General features: G+C 54.1%; 2 protein-coding genes across 3 annotated transcripts; one reads left to right on the top strand and one right to left on the bottom strand.

The window, feature by feature from the left end:
- Window positions 1-4,605: 4,605 nt before the first annotated feature.
- SLC6A20 (solute carrier family 6 member 20) lies at window positions 4,606-15,665 on the top strand. Of its 2 annotated transcripts, XM_026034851.1 has the most exons (11): window positions 4,606-4,753; window positions 7,627-7,767; window positions 8,180-8,271; window positions 8,759-8,986; window positions 10,183-10,293; window positions 10,402-10,643; window positions 10,764-10,926; window positions 11,467-11,671; window positions 12,922-13,081; window positions 14,214-14,379; window positions 15,516-15,665. In XM_026034851.1, exons 1-11 carry the CDS (start codon window positions 4,633-4,635, stop codon window positions 15,663-15,665), a joined length of 1,779 nt encoding a protein of 592 aa, XP_025890636.1. In that variant the 5' UTR covers window positions 4,606-4,632. The 2 variants fall into 2 exon arrangements, with proteins under 2 accessions (XP_025890636.1, XP_025890635.1); XM_026034850.1 differs by lacking the exon at window positions 10,183-10,293 and having other exon boundaries at window positions 4,633-4,753.
- Window positions 15,666-16,430: 765 nt separating this feature from the next.
- SNRPD1 (small nuclear ribonucleoprotein D1 polypeptide) lies at window positions 16,431-20,594 on the bottom strand. Its single transcript, XM_026034852.1, has 3 exons — window positions 20,495-20,594; window positions 18,781-18,972; window positions 16,431-16,855 (listed from the first exon to the last, which is right to left on the bottom strand). Exons 1-3 carry the CDS (start codon window positions 20,562-20,564, stop codon window positions 16,779-16,781), a joined length of 339 nt encoding a protein of 112 aa, XP_025890637.1. The 5' UTR covers window positions 20,565-20,594; the 3' UTR covers window positions 16,431-16,778.
- Between the last annotated feature and the right edge of the window lie 100 nt (window positions 20,595-20,694).

The following is a 20,694-nucleotide window of genomic DNA, read 5'->3' as shown; positions in this document are numbered from 1 at the left end:
TAAATACCAAGTTCTGAACAGGAACGCGTCCAAGAGCTTTCTGGCCTACATGTCCTCAGCGTCGCTGCCTTGGTGTGAACAGGGCTGGCGTGCATGGGGCGAGTGGTTTTCTTTGTAATGGAACTCACTTTAAGAAGATGAGGTGCTAAGAGAGACAGCAAAGCTCGTGATTTCTGCTACTTTTATGACAAATCCTTGGCTGCTGGGCACAYGCGCTGAGGCGGTGTTCAGCGAGGCAGTACCGCTTAGGGCTCAGCCAGGCGCGTTAGTCACAGAACGTGCAATTACAGACCTTATTATCACACCTGTGAGCCCCACAATGAGCTCTGACGYGCATCCTGACGCCCTGACCTGTCTGTTTCACTGGCTGCCAGTGCCGAGAACCTGAGGGGAGTGTGATGCTCTCCCCGGTTGGCATTGCTACCTGGCTATGGAGAATGTGTTTTAATGGAGCTTGTGATAAAAACGCGTCATCTCTCCACCTCTTTGAAAAGACCCGCAGCACTGCACGATAACAGCTCTCCTTTTGTTGAGACTGGTACCGTGTTTTGGAGGTAGAGACAACATTTCTGATGACTCTCTTGATCACGTGTGATCTTAAAACTGCATTTYGCTGAGGGGTAAAGTCGAGCAGGATCTTTGGTCGTCACTGGAAGTTCAGATGAGCACCGCCTGTTTCTTCCACTTGAGCTGCTAGCTCCCTAGTTATGTCCGGAGGGAACATTGCTCTGAACCTGGCTGATCTGCAGGAATCCAGTCTCTTTCAAGCTCTTGTTCTTGCTTGCAAAGTGAAGCAGATTTTCCTGCAGGACTCAGTTGAGACAGCTTCAGCTTCACCAGTATTGACAGGGACAGCCAAAAAACACCCCTCGCTGTAACTACTACTGAAATTCAGCAGTTGGTCATTAATAGATTGGTGCTACTACCTTCTTAATGACACAATATATTCCCTAATGCTCTGTAACTATTCAGTCTGCTTTTCGCTTATAAATAATTAGCCACCYGATCCATAACCCTTATAAACTGCAGGTGCTCCTCTTCCATTTGATAGATCTATGTGAAGTTAGGTGGAATTTGGACATTTCCCATATATGTGTCCCTCTGTTCATCTCTTGAGGGCCTCATCAAGGACAACTGTTGGTTTCTGTGTGACATCAGATACTGTCAAAGACACCAACAAATGATTCTGACTGTCCTAGGAAGCGACATGGATCATCTGATTCCAGGTGGCTGAAGAGATCAAGCTCAAAGTTCACACTGCCCTAGGAAGACAGGCCTTTAAAATCATGTTAAGAACAAATTTAATACCATCTGAAAGTAAGTTTGTATGTGAGCAGGTGAGTGTTACTGCAATAAATGTTTTTAACTGGCTTTGAGTAGAGGATATGCTCACAGGGCTCAGCCTACAACTGTTAATTCTTGACCATGGCACAGTGAAAGCACTGGCCTGTGATTCTGGTGCTGACCGTCTACGAACTTCGTCCTGACATGCTCTCCCCCTCAAATACTCCAGGAAAGAAAAAAATCTGCTTTCTAGGTCTTCCTAGCATCCACACAAGCGTATCCTGAAACATTAGGCAGCATTACGAATCAATGGTGGTTGGTGTTCAGTAGGTTGGTGCAGTCTTAACCAGCTAGATACCTCTGCTAAGTAGAGGGGAAAAGGGGTAGAGGAGCCCTGAGCAAAGTACCAGGAGCCCGTGGCGATGGAGGCGGCCCAGCAAGGCTTAGTTCTGTTTGGCCCGTTCCAACCCACCGCTAGCCCGGGCTCTGGGAGGGCTGCTGGTGAGAGCAGAGCAGCCCAGAATCCTCCCCAGACTGCTGGCCTCCAGTTCCAAGTCGGGRTGAATTTCAGGGGATTCTCCGAGCTCTACTGGGTGCATCTCTGTGGAAGGAGCACCCTAAAAAGGACCATAACTCAAAAATGGCCAGAGTGTCAGTGCTCAAGAAAGCCAAGGAGAGTGAAAAAGGAGCTCCTTCCAAGCATGTTTTCTTAGGGATAAGGCATCCATAAGGATGCCTTTCATTGCTAGTTGATCAYTGGATCTAGCAGTAGAGCAGAAGAGTTTCAGGGTTGCCAAGGGGCTGAATATGAGAGTTCAGAGTCCAGCCCTCAGGGGCATCCTCTGCAGTCTGGAACCAAGGAACGAGCTAGACGGAGTAACAGCATTCCCGCRATAACTGCCAAAAACTGTTGGAAGGAGAAGCCAGACTCTCCAATGACATGTTGGAGCCATCACCCTACTGCTGTCATGGCCCAGGCTTATCTAAGGTCCGGAAATCCAGCTGGTTCTGTCTCCTGAAGTAAAGAAATTTGGAGCTTAGAGCAGTAGCTGGGAGATGGGTGAGTGTGGCAATGAGCTCAGGATTTTCAGGGGGTGCCTTCACCTTCCAGTCCTGCTTCAGGGAGAAATGGGATTTCCTGCTTCAGATACCTGCTTCTGGTTAGCTTTACATAGAGCAGCTCTCGTTCTGTCCTGTCCTTCCCCGGCCAGCCATGGGCAAGATGAATCCCCAGTCCTTCTYCCTGCACTCCCAGCCCCACGCTCTAGAATTTGGTAGGTAGAGCAAGGGAAAATTTATTCTTAATCTCCATTTAAAATGACCAGTGTAATGATCAAGAGTTCTTGTATCTGTGATCTTCTGTCATTTGATAGCCCTATGTAAAGACAGTTGGAATTTGGACATTTCCCACATTCATTTCCCTCATTCCATCTCTTTACAGCTTATCTTGGTCCCTCCATGTGAAGCCCAATTCTTACCCAACCCAGAGGAAGTGAAACTCTTCAAGGAGATGATAGATAGAAACTCTCCATGGCATCAGGAGCAGCGTTATCTGAGGGGGTGGGTGRAAAGTCTTACAGCCGGGATCACTGCGTATTGGAGGTTTAAATACCCTTAAGAGCATCTCAGAGCACATCTCTTAAGGTGGATGACACCGATGACAGGCACTGGGCTAGGTGCCTGCCTGCATGGCGGCCTTTAAAAAAAAAAAAAAATGATAGCGATTTATGATCCAGGTTGTCCATAAGGCTGTCCTAAATCGAGGGCGAGAGATAGACAGTGATTCAGTTCACCGCCCCTGAACTTCCCGATGTGATCCGAGCTGCTCCAGGCTCAGCACTCCTCCCTGCCTGCAGCCTCCCCACTCCATTAGTAAGCTAGTGTGAAATGTAATGGGCGGGAGGTATAGGGCCAGGGCAATGTTTAACTTGATTACGCTCATCAGTGGTAATAATCTATTCACACAGAAGCAGGACCATCACCCCAGGTGCGAGTTGTGGGATATGTATTTTTAAAGCTTTCCTGTTCGTGACTTATTAAATGCTATAAGCCATTTTTAAATAACATTTTTTAAATGAATTTGACAGGTAGTGATGTGTATCAAACTTAATAATGAAACTTTGCCGAACTTCTCATGATGTGAGACAGTTAACTGTAGCTTCTCAATGTGTAGGTCTGGTTGCCCCGTGATGCTACCTGAGCTGAGTCTCTCTCACAAAAAMAGACCTGRAAGGTGCCAATCCTGCCCTGAAAGRGGCCATAATTAGTCAGACTTGGGAAGGAAGCTGAGTCCTAGGGCTCATTAAGCCCCTTTTGTTGTCTCCTTTCCCGAGAGACCCGTCTGCAGTGGTTGGTGTCAAACTGTGCCTTGGCAGGGGCCCAAGCACACCAGGGTCGCATCCGCATTTGACATCCCAGAGCACATTCCAGCAGCCCAAAGGCCTCCCAGGCCCTTCTGCTCCATGCCAGGCTGCAGACACAGCTTCCTGTGGCCTTTGCGGATGTGCCTTCCCTGAAACTTAAACATATTTGGAGAGAGCAACCCCTCAGGAAGCCCATATGTGGCCTTGGGCCTGTGTGTGAGGGTAAGCGGGGCGAGGCASGGTTACCTGCAGCCTCCCTGAGCTCCACATGGACACATGTGGATACATGTGGATCACAGAGCCCCGGTGTTCCTGAAGGCTCAGGTGCTGGCTCCAGGCTGAAGCGGGCTGGGGTAGACGGGTGAYGGGGCTGTTGTTATAGGGCTGTTGGGGGGAACAGGGTGGGCTCCTAGGATGAACTTGGCTGCGCCAGAACCGGCTGCGTCAGGGTGCCTGAGGACCAGGATAGGGCAAGGGGTGTGCAAACCACAAGCCAGCTCTGACCCCTGCTAAACTCGGTCCTAATGGGGTGGAAATCTCTTCTTTCAGTCACCAAGCCCAAGCCAATGCCTCATAGATAGAGACAGAAACASACAGAATTCATAGAAATGCATCTCCTAGAGAAAAGTACTCCGTGGAGAAGGATCTTCTAGTTTCCAAACCTGTCTCCTTCCAGCCTCAAGCGAGCGTGTGAGCGGAGCACAATCCCTGGGCTCACATCCTTCCCAGAAATGCCACTCAAACCCCAAGCAGCTGTTGGTACCAACTTTATAGTTCTGTGCGTGCGTTCCTATAATCTATTTACCAGCATTCCTGCTGCAGTGTGTGCCTGTTAATAAGATTAGCAATTAAAAGGCTTGATAGGAGCTGGCGAGCGTCCCTGCTCGCCCTCTCTCCTCCCCTCGCGGCGGGGCGGCCGTGCCGCTGCTCGGGCGCGCGGAGCACCTGCGCCCGGCCCGGAGGCAGCCAGCGCCGCATTCCCAACATGGAGAAGTCCCGGCCGCTGTGGGACAACCCCCTGCAGTTCGTCTTCGCCTGCATTTCCTACGCCGTGGGGCTGGGGAACGTGTGGAGGTTCCCCTATCTGTGTCAGATGTACGGAGGAGGTAAGTGGGGCTCCTGCTGTTGTTGCTTCCCTCGAGGGAYGGGGTCTGTCGCGAGCTTCACCCCCGTGGCCTGTTGTGTGTGGGGACAACAGCCGGGCAGCCATGGGCGCGGGGCTGGGGGTCCCATCCGCGGCGATAGGGGCTGCCCCGCCACGCGGTGCCAGGCAGGGCCACCACCCAGCAGTGGCCACCAGCGCCTCCCCGCTTGTGTCGCTGGTTTATCACATCCCTCAGCTCGAGGTGTATAGGGGCCAGCCGCCCCAACACAGCAGCACCCACTCGCTGGAAGAGCCGTGAGACAGTGGGAGGAAGCACTTGCCGAAGGGCTGGAGGTGTGTGGGGTGCAGGTCCATATGGCACTGAGCTATTGCCTTCCTCCTGTTGAAGCGCTCTGATGGCATCAGAAACTGCCTCAGGACATGTCTAGGCTCACATATGCTGACTTGAATATATATCAAGGAGAAGGGGAGAGGTTTTCAATGATTTAATCAAAAGATTAGTCATAGCCATTCAAGCTGCTGTCCTGAATGTATCTCTTTGACACAAAACCTCTTTTTAGGAGGAGATCTTGGCTACAAATCTGCCTTGAAGTTGGCTGCAACTCCTTAATCAACAGGCATTCCTCAGCAAAAGCCTCACAGGAAGTTTTGAACGTGGGGATTAGACRGGTTTGGGCTCCAAAAGTGCTCAGTGAAAGGCTCCCTGTCCCTCCTGTCCCAACTGGAGAAAGAAGATGTCTGTACCGAGTGCCTGCCACGGATGTTCTTTCTTAGAAATCAGATCAGGCAATTAGGAATCTGTTAATTAAGTTAATTAAATGTGCATATATATCTTCTAGTGCACAGTCATCATTGGCTAATGTGCACCTTTTCAAGAAGGCTTATCAGGAGCTCCCYCAAACCTCTCAGAGTTACTCAGCTTTCTGGTTTCAGGGGTGCAAGATCAGCCTCTGCCTCGGCTGCTSCTTGCTCCTTTGCTCCTCCTTTCGGGAATATCTGGGTGCTTTCTGCTTGTGTGGTGCCGTGGGCATTGGCTTGTGGTTTGTCCTTAGGGCCGCGCGTGGTTGGGATGAGCGGGTGCTGGCGCCGCATCAGAGCCGCTCGCGGGACCCCCTCCAAGATCCCGCGGGATGAACCGGCTGCAGCTGCAGCAGGAATGGGGTGCTGCCCGGCGGGAGCCGCTGCCCGGCGGGAGCCGCTGCGGGTGTTTCGGGGAGCCCGAGTGACAGTGAGAGCTGCTGGGTTTGCAGGGGTATCTCCTGCAGATGCTTCCGAGGGTAAAGGCTTCACGTCTCATCCTGAGCTCTAACACACGGCCTACAACGTAGACGTTTCTGCATGCGGCCATCAGCAGGACACTAGTTCACTGCCAGTCGTTTTGTCCTGGCATACAGCCAGAAAGCCAAACACTTGGGTTTTGGGKTTTTTTTTGCATTGCGTTTTCCACCATATTCTCCTTATGAGGCCTTATTAGCAGAGTTGATGGTGCAGACTCTCTGAATACAGCCAGAAATGATTTTCAACCAAACATGATTAACACAAAAGGAACGGTGGTCCAACAGCAGCAGTTCCTGGAATTGCAGACCCGAGGGTCAGCTTTGCTTTCCTTGCTAAGCCCTCAGGGAAACAAAGCAAAACAAAAGCAGTTAGTGGCTTTGCCGGGTCTGCCAAAGCGGCCCTGACAAAACACAGTTCCGGGGAGCTTAAYGCCTGGAGGTGACAGGCGCCGGGCCGGGCAGGAGGGCCGGAGCGGAGCGAGCGGCGCCGCACGGAGCTCCGGCCGCTCCGCGACCCGGGAGCAGGGCCTGAGCACAGCAAGGGGAGCAGCRCTGCAGGGCCACCAAATCCCTGCGGGTGAAGCCGCCTTTCCCAAGGGGCTTGTCGCATCGGCAGCGGCTGCACAGCAGAACCGAATCCCTTTCCAGAAGGAGGGTTTGGCCACATGGAGYGGAGGTGCCTGGGAGAGCGCCAGGCTGGTTCCCAGGATGCTCCCGCTCCGCGTAGGAAGTTACCTAACGGGCAAACAAAGGGGCTGTTAACGAAGCCGAGGCGGCGGGGAGGAAATTAATTCCCAGAATAAACCGGCTTACTCCCCGTGTGCGCTTCCAGCACTCGGCCTCGGCGCATTCCCGCTGCRAGGAATGTTAATGCCACCGATTAGGGCCCAAAGAAGAGGTGCTTACGTAAAGGTTTTTGGCGCGCTGTGAAAGGGAAGCGGGAAAAACCTCCGCAAAATCCCAGCTTTCGGCCTTTTCCAGGCCCAGTCGAGGTGCACCCAGTCAAGGACAGGGAAATTTTCCCTTTTCCGCAGAAGAAACCCAAGGAAGCTGGGGCAAACCCAACACAAGGAGCAGGCCGTGTCCCTTCCCCTGCTTCAGCCCTCACAGGTCTCCAAGAGCCATGGCAGAATCCGCACGTCCCCTACCGCTCGCTCTTGGCATGTCGCTGTTTTTCCGCCAGGGAAAACTTTCCACGCAGTAAATGTTTTCCCCAGGGCTCTTTCCTTCCTGGTCCTTCCCAGGCGGTGCCCCGCGGCGGTTAGCCTTTAACAGCGCCGGCCGTGCACATTGCTCGCGCCGGCGCCCAGCTCCGCGCAGCCCCGCGCGCCGCCCCGGCACATTTTAACACGGCAAATCCTGGCGCTGCCAAGGGCCACCCCAGGCACCAGGGCACCACACAGCCCGTCTGCTCTGCACGAGCACCGGGAATCTGGGGGAAAAACAAGGAAGCGTCGCAATGTCTCAAGGCATGAGACGTCACTTGGGGTTTCGCTGTGTCCGGGTGGCACAGGGAGCCCCAGCCTGGTTTGGGGAGGGGGTCTCTGCRGGTTGGGGGGCACACGTTGCTGAGCGGCCTCTCGGCTTTGTCTCGCAGGCGGCTTCCTCATCCCCTACTTCATCATGCTCGTCGTGGAGGGCATGCCGCTGCTCTACCTGGAGCTGGCCGTGGGGCAGCGCATGCGGCGCGGCAGCATCGGCGCCTGGAAGATGATCAGCCCCTACCTCTGCGGGGTCGGTACGTCCAGGTCCATGTCCATGTGCATGTCCATGTGCATGTCCCCGCGGCGCGGGGAGCCCAGGGAGAGGGGACGCTTTGCTGCTCGCGGGAGGAAGCTCGTGGTGGGCTCTGCCTGCTCTGAGCTGCGTCAGGGGGTCGTTGCGTGGCCCACATCATCTCCAGTTTGCGTACGCAATGAATGAGGAAATACCTAAATAAATGAAACTCAACCCTCGGGGGGGGATGTGCAACATCCARTTCAGGATAGCCCCAAAGGAAGAAGGCATTTTTGCAGTAGGAAGGTGCCCCGTGCACCAGAGCCGGCYGGGGTCCTCTCCATCTGGGCTGGCGGAGCTTTAATCCCTCGGGAACCCACGGGGGCAGCTGGTGGCTGGGGGCAGCGAGGCGAGCGCCTCTCTCCTTGCTGCAGGCGTCGCCAGCGTCGTGGTGTCCTTCTTCCTCTCCATGTACTACAACGTCATCAACGCCTGGGCCTTCTGGTACCTCTTCCACTCCTTCCAGGTGGGTGGGCGGGCGGCTCCCGCGGGACAGGGTTGGCCGATCCGAGGGAGAGGGGCCACCCTGGGAGAGAAGGTCAACCCTGGCGGGAGAGCATCCGTCCTGGGGGGCTGGCCTGGGAGGGAGAGGGGTCGCTCCTGCGGGAGGAGGTCGGCGGTCCCGGGAAGAGGGTCATTGCCTGGGAAGAGGGTCCTGAGGGGAAGGGTTGTCCTTGAAGGAGAGGGTCAGCAGACCAGAGGGAGAGGGTTGGCTGTCCAAGAGGGAGAGGGCTCTTCCCGGGGCAGAGGGTCCAACCCACGAGAGCACTGAGAGTCCCGGGGGAGAGGGTTGGTCTGGGGGAATGAGGGAGCAGCGCCAAGCCCCACRCCAGGGCAGAGGGCTTGGCCACCTCAGGGCAGAGGGTGGCCGTGGGGCAGAGGGTGGGCCCCGGGAGGGCCGCCCGGGCCGGGTTAAGGCAGCGGCCCCGTCCCRTCCCGCCGCGCGTGCCCAGGACCCGCTGCCCTGGGCCAGCTGCCCGCTGAACGGCAACCGCACGGGCGACGAGGCGGAGTGCGCGCGCACGTCGCCCACGCAGTACTTCTGGTACCGGCGCACGCTCAACATCGCGCCCTCGCTGGAGGCCGCCGGCGCGCTGCAGTGGGAGCAGGCGCTGTGCCTCACGCTCGCCTGGCTCCTCGTCTACCTCTGCATCCTGCGCGGCACCGAGTCCACCGGCAAGGTGAGCGCCCGCAGGGCCCGGCCTCTGCCCGAGCCGGGCGGGACGCAGGCGGGAGCTGCGCGCCGGATGAGCCKCTTTCCCGTCTCGGGGGCTCTTCCTCTGCTGGGAAGTGGTGCAAATCCGTCTAAGTGGATGGGTATAAGTTGAAACACAGGCAGCTCCATCTCTGTATGAGGAAGAACTTCTTCASTGTGAGGGTGACAGAGCCCTGGCACAGGCTGCCCAGGGAGGCTGTGGAGTCTCCTTCTCTGGAGGTCTTCCAAACCCGCCTGGATGCCKCCCTGTGCCCCGTGCTCTGGGTGTCCCTGCTGGAACAGGGGGGTTGGACTRGATGATCTCAAGATGTCCCTTCCAACCTCAGCCCTTCTGTGAAACCCAGGAGCTGTCTTGTCTGGTCTGGCCCTCTTCTCATTAGCTTGGTAGAGCAGGAGGGGAAACCTCGTTGAGGTCGATGCAAAGGGGTGTCAACCAGATTCCCCCTTTTTTAGCACRTGTGAGCATCTAACATGCAGAACAAAAATTCAGGTTCAAAGTCAGGAGTGTGATCAAAGCTAAAAGATTCTGCTTTTCTACCCTTCTAGCTGGGTTACAGCCAGTTGGAGCCTCTTCTACACTTGAAATACTTTCTTTTCCTTCCAATTTGATTTGGGCCACTTACCGAGGAGCTCTGCTTCACKTTTGCTCTGAACAGATGGTGAGACTCAACTGGTTATTTCTTCTCAGGCAGCTTCAAACCAATTTTCCTCCACTAGATGCTGCATAACATAGGTAGTAAACAAATACTTTGAACAAATGTTCAAAGTTACTATTTTTGAACTCAAGTACACGACTCTGGGAGCTTTATCACAGGTCTTTAGTATCAATAAATTTTGTTTCTCTAGAACTGGAATCTAAATTTAATCCATAGAATCATAGAATCCTTAAGCTTGGAAGGGACCTCTGGAGGTCATCTAGCCCAACCTCCCTGCACACACAGGGTCACCTGCAGCATGTGAAAACTGAAATCTTAAATTCACTAAAAATATGCATTTAAAGGTCAGTGTAAGATAACAAACAGAATAATGCTAATGTTTCAGGTGAAGYGAATGTGAACAGAAAGCTACAGGCAGAAGACACGTAGCCAGCGATGCTCTTTGCACTCTTCATCCATGTACGGTCCGACAGACTGTCTTCAGTGTCCCCCTTCCTTCCCGCAGGTCGTGTACGTGACCGCCTCCCTGCCCTACTGCGTTCTTATCATATACCTGATACGAGGGCTAACGCTCCACGGCGCTGTGAACGGGCTCATTTACATGTTTACACCAAAGGTAAGGAAAAAAMCGTAACAAAACGACAGCACCTCCCGAATGCCTGGGCCCTTTGGATGAAGCCAGGAGCGCGGCAGGGCGGCGCGGGCTTCACGGGCGCCTTTGCAGCTGGAGCAGCTGGCGAACCCCAAGGCGTGGATCAGCGCGGCCACGCAGATCTTCTTCTCGCTGGGCCTGGGCTTCGGCAGCCTCATCGCCTTCGCCAGCTACAACGAGCCGAGCAACAACTGCGAGCGGCACGCCGTCGTCGTCTCGCTCATCAACAGCGCCACCTCCATCTTCGCCAGCATCGTCACCTTCTCCATCTACGGCTTCAAGGCCACCTTCAACTACGAGAGCTGCATGAGCAAGTAAGAGCTGGGCCTTACGGCATCTTGCTTTCCCCCTCCGGGAGCTGCTGCCAGGGCAGCTGGCTGGGAGACGCTGCCGGCACGCGCGGAGAGATGCGACGTGGCCTTGCCTCTCCGCAGGGTGATCCTGCTGCTGACCAACGCCTTTGACCTGGAGGAAGGCTCCTTGACGGCGGACAACCTGGGCGCCGTGCAGGGCCACCTGCAGGCCGCGCACCCGCAGCGCTACGCGGAGCTGCAGCCGCAGCTCAAGAACTGCAGCCTGGAGGCGGAGCTGGACACGGTGAGGGGCGCCGGGCCGGCCCCAGGCTGCGGAGGGACCCCCGGGGGGCCTGTCCCAAGCTGCCGCCTGTCCCAAGCTGCCGTGTGCTGGGATCAGCCCATCCAGCTGAGGGCCAGGCAAGGCCGCGTGGGTTTGGGGCCCAAAGATCTGTTTGTGCTGCTGTGCAAGCACCACCAGGGCACGTTTGCGTTGCCGTGATGGAGGATCAGCCTCCTAGGTCCCTGTTCAAGCTGAGGAGAAGTTCACCCCTAAACAGCCCTGCTGAAATCATTAGAGCTCCTTGGTGAGCAGGATCCTAGTCAACAGGAGGGAAAAAAACAAGGTGGCCTTGATTTTGCTGAAACTGTCGGCTATTAATGCCCTCCTGAGCACAAATACTGCAATAAGGAAGAGAGATCAAAATCTCCCCAGCTAAAAGGGACTGAAGTTGGGAAGAATTTCAGTCTCCCCTGCAGAAATGATCCCTTACCCTAAAAGCATGGGAGACTGAGGGAAGGGTTGCCCCTAACTCTCCCCCTCGATCTCTTCCCTTGCTGCCAGGCTGTCCAGGGGACAGGACTCGCCTTCATAGTCTACTCTGAGGCAATCAAAAACATGGAGGTGCCGCAGCTCTACTCGGTGCTCTACTTCGTCATGCTCCTCATGCTGGGCATAGGCAGCATGCTGGGCAACACGGCCGCCATCCTCACGCCGCTCACCGACAGCAAGTTCATTGCCAGCCACCTCTCCAAGGAGGTGGTCTCAGGTGAGCAGACACCACGCACGGTGAGAACGTGCACAGCGSAGCTCTGGTGTCCCACCGTGTTTGAGGGTCCCGCTTCGTCCTCCAGAGGAGCGGGGATCGTCAGATCTGCTGCCACTAGTGCTTGCCTGCTCTGGGGAAAGCATCTGTAACAGGAGCAAACCGGGTTGTGTTTGCTGCCACGTGGCTAAATACCACAGCGCAGGGCAGGTGCTCTAGGGAGGAATATGCCCATGCACCAGGACAGGCTGGGGGCTGGCCTGGGTTTGACAGAAGGACCTGGGGGTTCTGGTAGACAACAGACTGACCGTGAGGCAGCAGTGTGYCCACCYGGCCAAGATCAATGAGATCCTGAGCTGCATCAGGATGAGTGTTGCCAGCAGGTCAAGGGAGAGGATCCTGTCACTCACCAGCCCTGGTGAGGCCGCATCTAGAGTACTGGGGACAGTTCTGGGCTCCCCAGTATAAGAGRGATACAGAGCTACTGGAGAGAGTTCATCATAGGACTAGGATGGCTATCAGGGGACTGGAGCATCTCTCTTATGAGGAAAGACTGGGAGAGCTGGGCCTCCGCAGCCTGCAGAAGAGAGGGCTAGGGCAGAACTTACCCGTGTACACAAATATCTGAAGGGAAGGGGTCAACATGCTGGGGCTAGACAGTTTTCAGAGGTGCCCAGCAACAGGACGAGATGCAGTGGCCACAATCTGAAGCACAGGAAGGAAAAACTTCTTTAGTGACAGAGTGACAGAGCACAGGACCAGGTTGCCCAGAGGCTGCAGAGTCTCCTCTCTGAAGATGTAAGCACCTGCCTGGAGGTGACCCTGTGCCAGGTGCTCTGGGTGTCCCTGCTTGCAGGGCTGGGCTAGATGATCTCCAGAGGTTCTTTCCACCCTCGACCATTCTGTGATTTACGTCTCAAGCTCTGCCCCCAGTGCTCACAGAGCTACCCAGGGAAGTACCGTGCAGAGCAGCGATGTTCTACAAGTGGCCACGAGGGAGACGCGAGACCTTCCAAGGCTTTGGGGCACCAGGTCCATGCAATGCCAGCCCCTAATGCAGCGCTGCTCCAAAGGGCCTTCCTGCAGCCCGGCTGCTCTGTGGCAGTCGTCACGGCAGTAGCTTCAGTAACAACCCTTCTAACCTGTGGGAAAGCCGTAGGAGTCCCGCTATCCTTCCAGTCCCAGCAAGGCRGCGACGTTTCCCGCACACACTACCCGGGTGCCACGAGAGCCTCTCTGTGCTGTCCGTGCAGGCCTCGTGTGTTTCATCAACTGCATCATTGGCCTGATTTTCACCATGGAGGCTGGGAATTACTGGTTTGACATATTCAACGACTACGCGGCCACCCTCTCGCTGCTGCTCATTGTGCTGGTGGAGACCATCGCTGTGTGCTACGTTTACGGGATAAGAAGGTAGGAGCTGGAAACCCCGCTTCTGTACAGCGTGACTGTAAGCAGGAGAGGGGGGATGCGACCATAGGCCAAGCCAGACAGCAGTAGGAGTAAAAATACCACCTTGGACTCCATTTTTTTCCCGTTTTTCCTGACACTCTGGAAGCCCCAAAGGGGTGCTACTGCCTGCGATCTTAGTTTAGGGATCACCTGTCCTTACACAAGGGGAAAGATCTCCAGCTGCTAGTTCTGGTGCTGTTATTTTCTAATTTGCCCCCCGCCAGTGCCCTCTCCGCAGGCAGGGGAGCACTAATGAGCGGGACACGCTGTTCCCTGCTCGCTCTGTCTCTCGCCGTCGGTCCAAAGAGCATCTCCTGCCAAAAGGCGGCCTCTCCTTTTGCAGAAACGCGGGGCGAGCTGCGAAGCGCGGCCAGCACCCGGCAGGAGGCTGCCCACCCAYGGGACACCCCCAGGAAGCAGGCTCTAACCTTTAACGTGTCTTTAACGCTTGTGACTCTGTCCACAGCAGGTGCCTGCGGCCACCGCAGCCCTTGGGGTGCTCACAAGCTCCAGGTCACCCCAGGTTGAGCTCCCGGGCGCAGCGCGAGGGCCGCCACGAGGAGGCCTCCCCTGGGCGAGGGCGGCAGCGGGATTCCTCACGCTGCTTCCATGCGATTCCTTCCCCCGCTTCCATGTGATTCCTCACACTGCTTCCACGTGATTCCTCCTGCTGCTCGGTGTCATTCCTCCTGCTGCTTCCATGCGATTCCTCCCCCTGCTTCCGCGTGATTCCTCTCCCTGCTTCCACTCGATTCCTCCTGCTGCTTCGGCACCAGCTCTTCAGCAGCCTCCAGGACTAATACAGCTCTGAGCTTACCTAAGGCGAAGTCTATGGGGGCTTTTCTACCTTATATAACTCTACCTATAGACCAGGGGGCCTGCCGCAAGCCCTGCTGGTTTTCACTCCCTTTCAGCCAGGCTTTCAGATGCTGCCCCTTTCTGCTCRCGTCTCTCCCTGGTCAGACTCCCTCTACCCGTGTTATTAGCCCTAGAGGAGCTTGTCAAGCAGCAGAGATGAAGGTCCCGACTGAACACATGGGGCTGCTCTCAAGAACTCCTCCTTTCTTATTTTCTGCTTTTCTTCTCATGACAGATTTGAGAAAGATCTTCACACCATGATCGGACATAAGCCAAGCTGGTATTGGAAAGTTATGTGGGCTTTTGCTAGTCCCTTGCTAATTATAAGCCTATTTATATTTTACATCACGGACTATATCCTCACAGGAACGCTGCAGTACCAGGCGTGGGATGCCGCACAGGTAAAGCAGCACCGAGGCTTTGCTCGGTTTGTGCTTTGAAGAAACGTTCAGCACGCCCTGCAAGGACACACAGTGTTCCTTCCGAACCACGCTGCTCCCCCAAACCTGCTCCCTTTTCCAAGCCTGCAGCTGGAGCTCACGTCATTGCTCAGTTCTTATAAACTGGTATCTTTAAACAAAAAAGTTATAATGTTTATTAGTGATGACTGAAAAAAAATCTTAAAAATGCCCTTTAACCAAAAGCATTTAGTTCAAAAAAACAGTGTTTTGAGTAAAATTAGAGGTATTTTAAAACAGGGCAGCAGCTGCTGGAATAGCACAAACTGTTTTCACCAACCATTTCATTTCTGTTTTCAAGTCTCCCCATTACACTTTTCTTCACGGCCAAAATAATTCTGTAGAAGTTCCAAAGGGATTATGTTTTTGCAGAGGAATTACTGCTGGATAAGTAATTACTAGTTTCATAAGCTTTTGTGGAAATGTTTCCTGCACATAGAGAAAAAAAACGAAAAGCAAAGCCCTGTTTGCCTCCTGTCATCACCCATTTGGGCGCCCGCAGAGGGCCGGGCTCCTTGACTGGGCAGCAGCAGCAGGAAGCCCATCCCGGTGCCAGGAGAGCGCTGGGAATCGCCTGCGGTGATGGGGTCAGTGCCGAGCGAGCTCATTAAGGGAGGAAGCAGCCAGGACTGGCTCTGCTGCAGCTCATGGAAGCTGCAGCAAGGAGAAGGCCCCCACTATTTGCAGCATGCAAMCCCCTCTATAGCAAGGGGTGGCACCCAGGCTTATGCCGGCGAGGCTGCGGAGCAGCTTTAAGGACAGTCATAGAATCCCTATGGCTGGAAAGGGCCCTGGAGCCCAACCGYGAGCCCTTCCCTCACCACCCGGCCTGTGCAGCACATTCCCGAGCGCCTCCTGCACACGCTTCMCCGGCACCGCCAGCCCGGGAAGCGCGAGCACCTCTCCCCTCCTTCCAAAGGGTGCACGAGGAGCTGGGCGAGGGGCTGCCGAGGCGCGAGGACCCGCGTGCGCTAACGCTCCGGGACCCGCGTGTGCTAACGCTAACGCGCCGGGATCTGCACACGCTCACGCTAACGCTCCGGGATCGGCACGTGCTAACGCTCCCGTCTCACCCGCAGGGGCAGCTGGTGACCAAGGACTACCCGGGCTACGCGCTGGCCGTCATCGGGCTGCTCGTGGCGGCCTCCACCATGTGCATCCCGCTGGGCGCTCTGCTGACGCTGGCGCGGAGGCGGCTGCGGAGGGGCCGCGCGCGCCCCGTGGCCTGAGCGCACGCACGGCGCTCCCTCCACGTGCTGCCTTCACCTGAGCGCCCTCGGGAGGCCCCAAACCCGTCAGGAAAAAAGAAACCACCCCCCACTAAAACAGAACCAAGCTCTTCTGCAGCAGCGAGGCTTTTYGGTGGCCTCTGCAGGAGGAGACACGCAGAAGAGCAGCTCACGAAACGCCACCGAGCGCAGGTCGCCAGCGCCCCGGCTAGCCACGTAGCGCTCAGGTGTTCCTGCGGGAGAGCCTGCGGGGCAGCACCGGCGCCGAGCCGAGCGTCTCCCGCCGCCCGAGCGCCGCTGCCCTCCGCAGGCAGAGTCAAACTGACTCTTTTGGATGACGTCTCTATTTAATCTGCTGGAGTTTTACACTGTGAACACGGCCATTCTTTCCCCGCAAAAGGAAAACGGGTGGGAAGGTATCCGAGACAAATCCTTTGGCTTCCTGCATATTTGTGCCAGCAAAGCRGTGTTATATAAACTGCAGAAATCCTCATTCCCCAAAGAAGTAAACATCCAGTTCCAGTATCTAGGTGTGTGCTTCATGTTTTCCAGGGATGCACTGTTACATGTATCTGTGATATGCTCCTGAGCTGCGAGAGATGCAGCTTCCTTCAGGCCCAAACCGGAGCCGCGYATGCCACATAACCAGCTTTAGCAAGCTCCTCTCCACGGTGGTTAGTTTTTACCCCAAGATGCAACAAATCAGCAGTTCTGTAGCACTGATCAGCTTCCTTATGTAGTTTTTTTTAATAAAGAAAATAACATAGTAAGTTTTTGAGGTTCACATAATAGAAAACAGCAAAATTCTACCTATGAACTTTAAGGAGGTCACTCTGCACAACAACACTAAAGACACATTGAGAGGACAGGGGTTCTTAACAGCGTGTCTTCCTTAGCRTGTGGTTAGAAGATGCCAGTTGCCTTACAGAAGAGGGGCTCATTTCACACGAGCACCGTTCGAGCCCGCCAAGGCCTCCCGCTCTGGGCCTAGCTAACAGAAGAAAGACAACTTTTTCACATTTCAGTTTATTAAAAATGGACACCGTAAACAAGACCTGTACAAAAACTATCCGAAATTGCCCAGAATGTGGTAAGAGGGGTTGCAGTGAGCAGTTATCGCCTGGGACCTCCTCTTCCTCGGCCGCGACCTCTGCCTCTCCCACGGCCTCGGCCACGGCCTCTTCCAGCCACTGCACAAATAAAGCAAAAGAAACATTTCAGTTTTGACTAAACGCTTCTGCATCAGGCACAAACAACTCTGTRTCAGATATGAAGGCTGGTAATTGCCAGTGTATTTCAGGCAGTGTTTTCCTATTTTGTATCAGGTTTTCCAACAGTAACCTCGCCGGGCTACAGTTTATGTTTGGCTCCACTCAAGGTGACAAGGGGAAACAGCAGCACAGTTGGCTCTTTCCAAGCAACTGACGGTTTGACAGACACTGATGCCCCTTTTCTGATTTCTGAAAGGCTTAAGTTTTATCAAGAGAAAGAAAAAGGTCCTGCAGGACMTTCTGGCACAGTGTTCATTTCACCACTGCTCACATCACAGCACATGTATTACCACAGCTCACATCATGGGGTTTTCAGCACACCGACAAAGGCAGATGCACATTTCAACACACTGTTAAGACTTTCAAGCGCACTCTTCCATTTACCTACACGAAACAGCTACGTTTCCAAGCACCAAGCAGCTCCTGCTGTTTTCAAAAATGCCTCTACTCACTTTCCAAGTGCTTATCAGGCCAAATCTTGGCTCTGTGCTCCTTCCAGATACTACACGGTGCAGTAAAAGGCAGARCCACAGAGCAGTTTAGGTTACAAGGGACTGCAGGAGATTGGATATTCCATAGGATGATGGGGTGTCATTTCACCCCCATTTTCTAAGGAAATAAGCCCTGTTCCATCAGGTTGCCAGCTCCCTCTAAGAACCTYTGATGTTACTGGTTCATTTCAAGCAAGGCTGTCAGTGTAGGGCTTGCTGCCTCCCATCACCATTTTCACTTGCCAAGGAGAGATCCCACATTAACCGTGGGCACCTGCATCCAGAGCACGTGCAGATGAAGGCAAAGCTCAACAAGAGCCCCAGCACAGCCAAGGTGTAAGAAGTGAGGTTCAGGAGAGAGCAGCCCAACCACGGTCCAGTTTCACCCTGTGGGCAGTTCATTTTTAATGGATATGAGAGGGGCAAAACCCTGCCAGGAGCTTCACGCTTGCTCTTGGTAAAGAGCAAGGCCACAACTATTAGCACTTGGGAGGTGAGCCCGCCACCTCTGCCCAAACCGCACCATCCACACGGCTTGAAGCCACAGAGCCGCATCCAAACACTCCAACACCCGTTACTGGAGAAATGGGARGACATTATTTTAGAGCACAATTTGCTTTCATTTAAAGAAATTAAAAATAAAAGCACCAAGATCAAGCACTGTGCAAAATGTACACTGTGCAAACACACGATTTTCTGGGGTTTATTAGGTGCTCAAGTTTTAATAGCATGAACTAAAACTGAACTATTCTCCCTACATTGTTGTGTGTTTAGGGAAAAGGTTTTGCTCAACAGCCTTCTGGGAAAAACTAAATACAGTTCCCAGGAAGAGCACATACAGTGCAATGCTGGAAAACTCATCGGATAAGAGTGCGGACTCGCTTCAATCCTTAATTCCCTCCCATGCAGCTCTCCTGCAGTTAATTCTTACCCACTACCAAGCAATATTTCAGCTATGTGCAAGAGGCCATARTGTACTTTCTTATTAGGCCTGGAGAAACACAGCAAACATGCCGAGAGGAAATGTCTTTTTGGTGTCACCTCTGAAAAATGTGGATTAAAACTGCTCCAAGCTTAGAAGTATTTGCATTTTTTACACAAGCATATGACGAGCTATAAATGTATCATTTCACCCAAAAGGAGATTTYGTAGATGCTAAGAAGGCAGGCAAGGCAGACACAGCAATATCAGCATCAAGCCATCAAGGGTGAGAGAACCAGATGCCAAATGCAGGAATTAAGATATTCAGGCAATTTACAGAACAACTGCACAGTCGCAGTGACCCAAAACGGGCCCAAACCACTGCTGCGTAGCGCAGAGCAGAGAAAGGGGGCTGGGAAATCACCAACTAACCTGCTTCCCTCTTCTTGGACTTGACTTTTGGCTCCACATCCACTAGCAAGGTGTCRAGGGGCAGGCTGTCTGGCAGGATGAAGTAGCGAATGTTATTGCCGCGAATGCTCAGCGTCTCCAGCTGCACGGGCTCCCTGTTCTTCAGCGTCATCTTCACCGCCTTGAGATGCGTGTTCATACTGACATCCACTCCTGAAACAGCAACAGCCCCGACTGCTGCCACGAGGCTACAACACGGGCCCGGCTGGCAACGCAGGCTGCTTTCAGGTAGAAACCTGCTTGCAGGTGTGTGCTGCTCATGGGCACTCGCTCTGGATCTAGGCCACTCACAATTAAGCCTGCGAGTGAAGCTAACACACACATTTTGCCTCTTCAATTTATACTGGCTCATTTATCAGTAACTATTCTCAAGCACTTACTGTACGCTTTGGATGGAAAGCCACCTCTGCTATCTGTACAATACCATTAGAGATCTTTATGTAGATCCAACACAGGCATAGTAATTTTATAAATGGTTAAAATGGTCCCTTTCAGCAAAAATCAAATACCATTTATTACAAAAGTCTAACACTAGGATTTTTTTTTGCTTTAAAAAAGCCATGAAAAAACTCTGGGGAGGAAGCGATTGATCATTTCCTCTTTCTGCAAGCATAAGAAGTGGCACCATTCAGCCTCTATATTTTGTCCTGCACATCATAAGCCTGTAGCTATGAAGATCAAAATAAGAATTTCTTTTTTCAAAACAAAACAAAAAAGACAAGATAGAAATTGTAATTTAGAAATGAGCATTAATTCAGAGAGGACAACCACACGAGTAAAATGTCTAGCATATTCTAAGTGTGTGTTTGCACAAACAGCCCTGGGAGGTAAAAGCAATTATTGTCTCATTTCATAAATGGAGAAAACCAAACTGAAGGACAAGTGTTTCACCAAGGCAATAATACCAGCTCCATAAAGCTAATGCAAGCTTATGCGAAGATGCATTCCTATGTAAGGTAAACAAATAACTCTCTTTTAAACAAATAACTCTCTTTTAGATTAAAACAATCTACAGCCTACTTGAACTGATTTAAGCCTGCGGGGACATTTGCCATTTATCTGCCTACCACACACACACAAAAACGCCCTTTGCAGGTGGTTCCTCTATAAAATCCTTGCATGACTGGAGCCCACAGCAATTCCACAAAGCAGAATCAGACATATTCAAATACCATGAAGGGACTTAGCAGACGTAGCTGTTTACCACCACGCCGGGCTGGCAGCGGTACAACCAGCTCCCCACCCTCACGGTGCTGAGCAAATTCTCCCAAGCAGGCCGTGCTTCCTTCAGTTTTGCTAAGGAAACAGTCTGCACAAGTTCACTTCATTTTCCCTTCAGCTTATTTGTGAGCGTAGCCCAGGRGGGCACCAGAGGCTCCAGCAAGTGCCGCAGCCCCCCGGCTGCCTCCCAGCGCTGCCTCATGAAGGGGAGCACAGACACCCACACATCGCCGGCTCCACCGGCGCCACCGGCGCGAGGAGTCCCCGCCGCCCGGCCGGGGCCCGGGGCTCCGCAGGGCCGGGGCTCGGGGCTCCGCGGGGGCTCGGGGCTCCGCAGGGCCGGGGCTCGGGGCTCCGCAGGGGCCGGGGCTCCGCAGGGCCGGGGCTCCGCGGGGCCCTCTCCGGCCGCCGGCTCCCGCGCAGGCCCCGGCGCGGCGGAGGGCGCAGCCGGTACCTGTGATGGTGCCGTGCACCTGCGTGCCGTTCTTGAGCTCGATGGTCACCGTCTCGTGGCTGAGCTTCATGAGGAACCTACGGGCGGAGCGGAGGGAGGGCCCGTTGGCTCCGCCGCGCCGCCGGGCAGGGCCCGCCCGCCTCGCGGCGACAAAGGCGGCGCCGCCGGGCCCGCCAAGGAGCCGCCGCCCGGGCCCTGCC

The sequence above is a fragment of the Nothoprocta perdicaria genome, unplaced genomic scaffold (genome assembly GCF_003342845.1).
Source record: "Nothoprocta perdicaria isolate Ctin4 unplaced genomic scaffold, notPer1 scaffold_150, whole genome shotgun sequence".
Lineage (NCBI taxonomy): Eukaryota > Metazoa > Chordata > Aves > Tinamiformes > Tinamidae > Nothoprocta > Nothoprocta perdicaria.
Note: the sequence above shows the minus strand (reverse complement) of the source record. Positions and strands in the feature narration are given on the sequence as shown.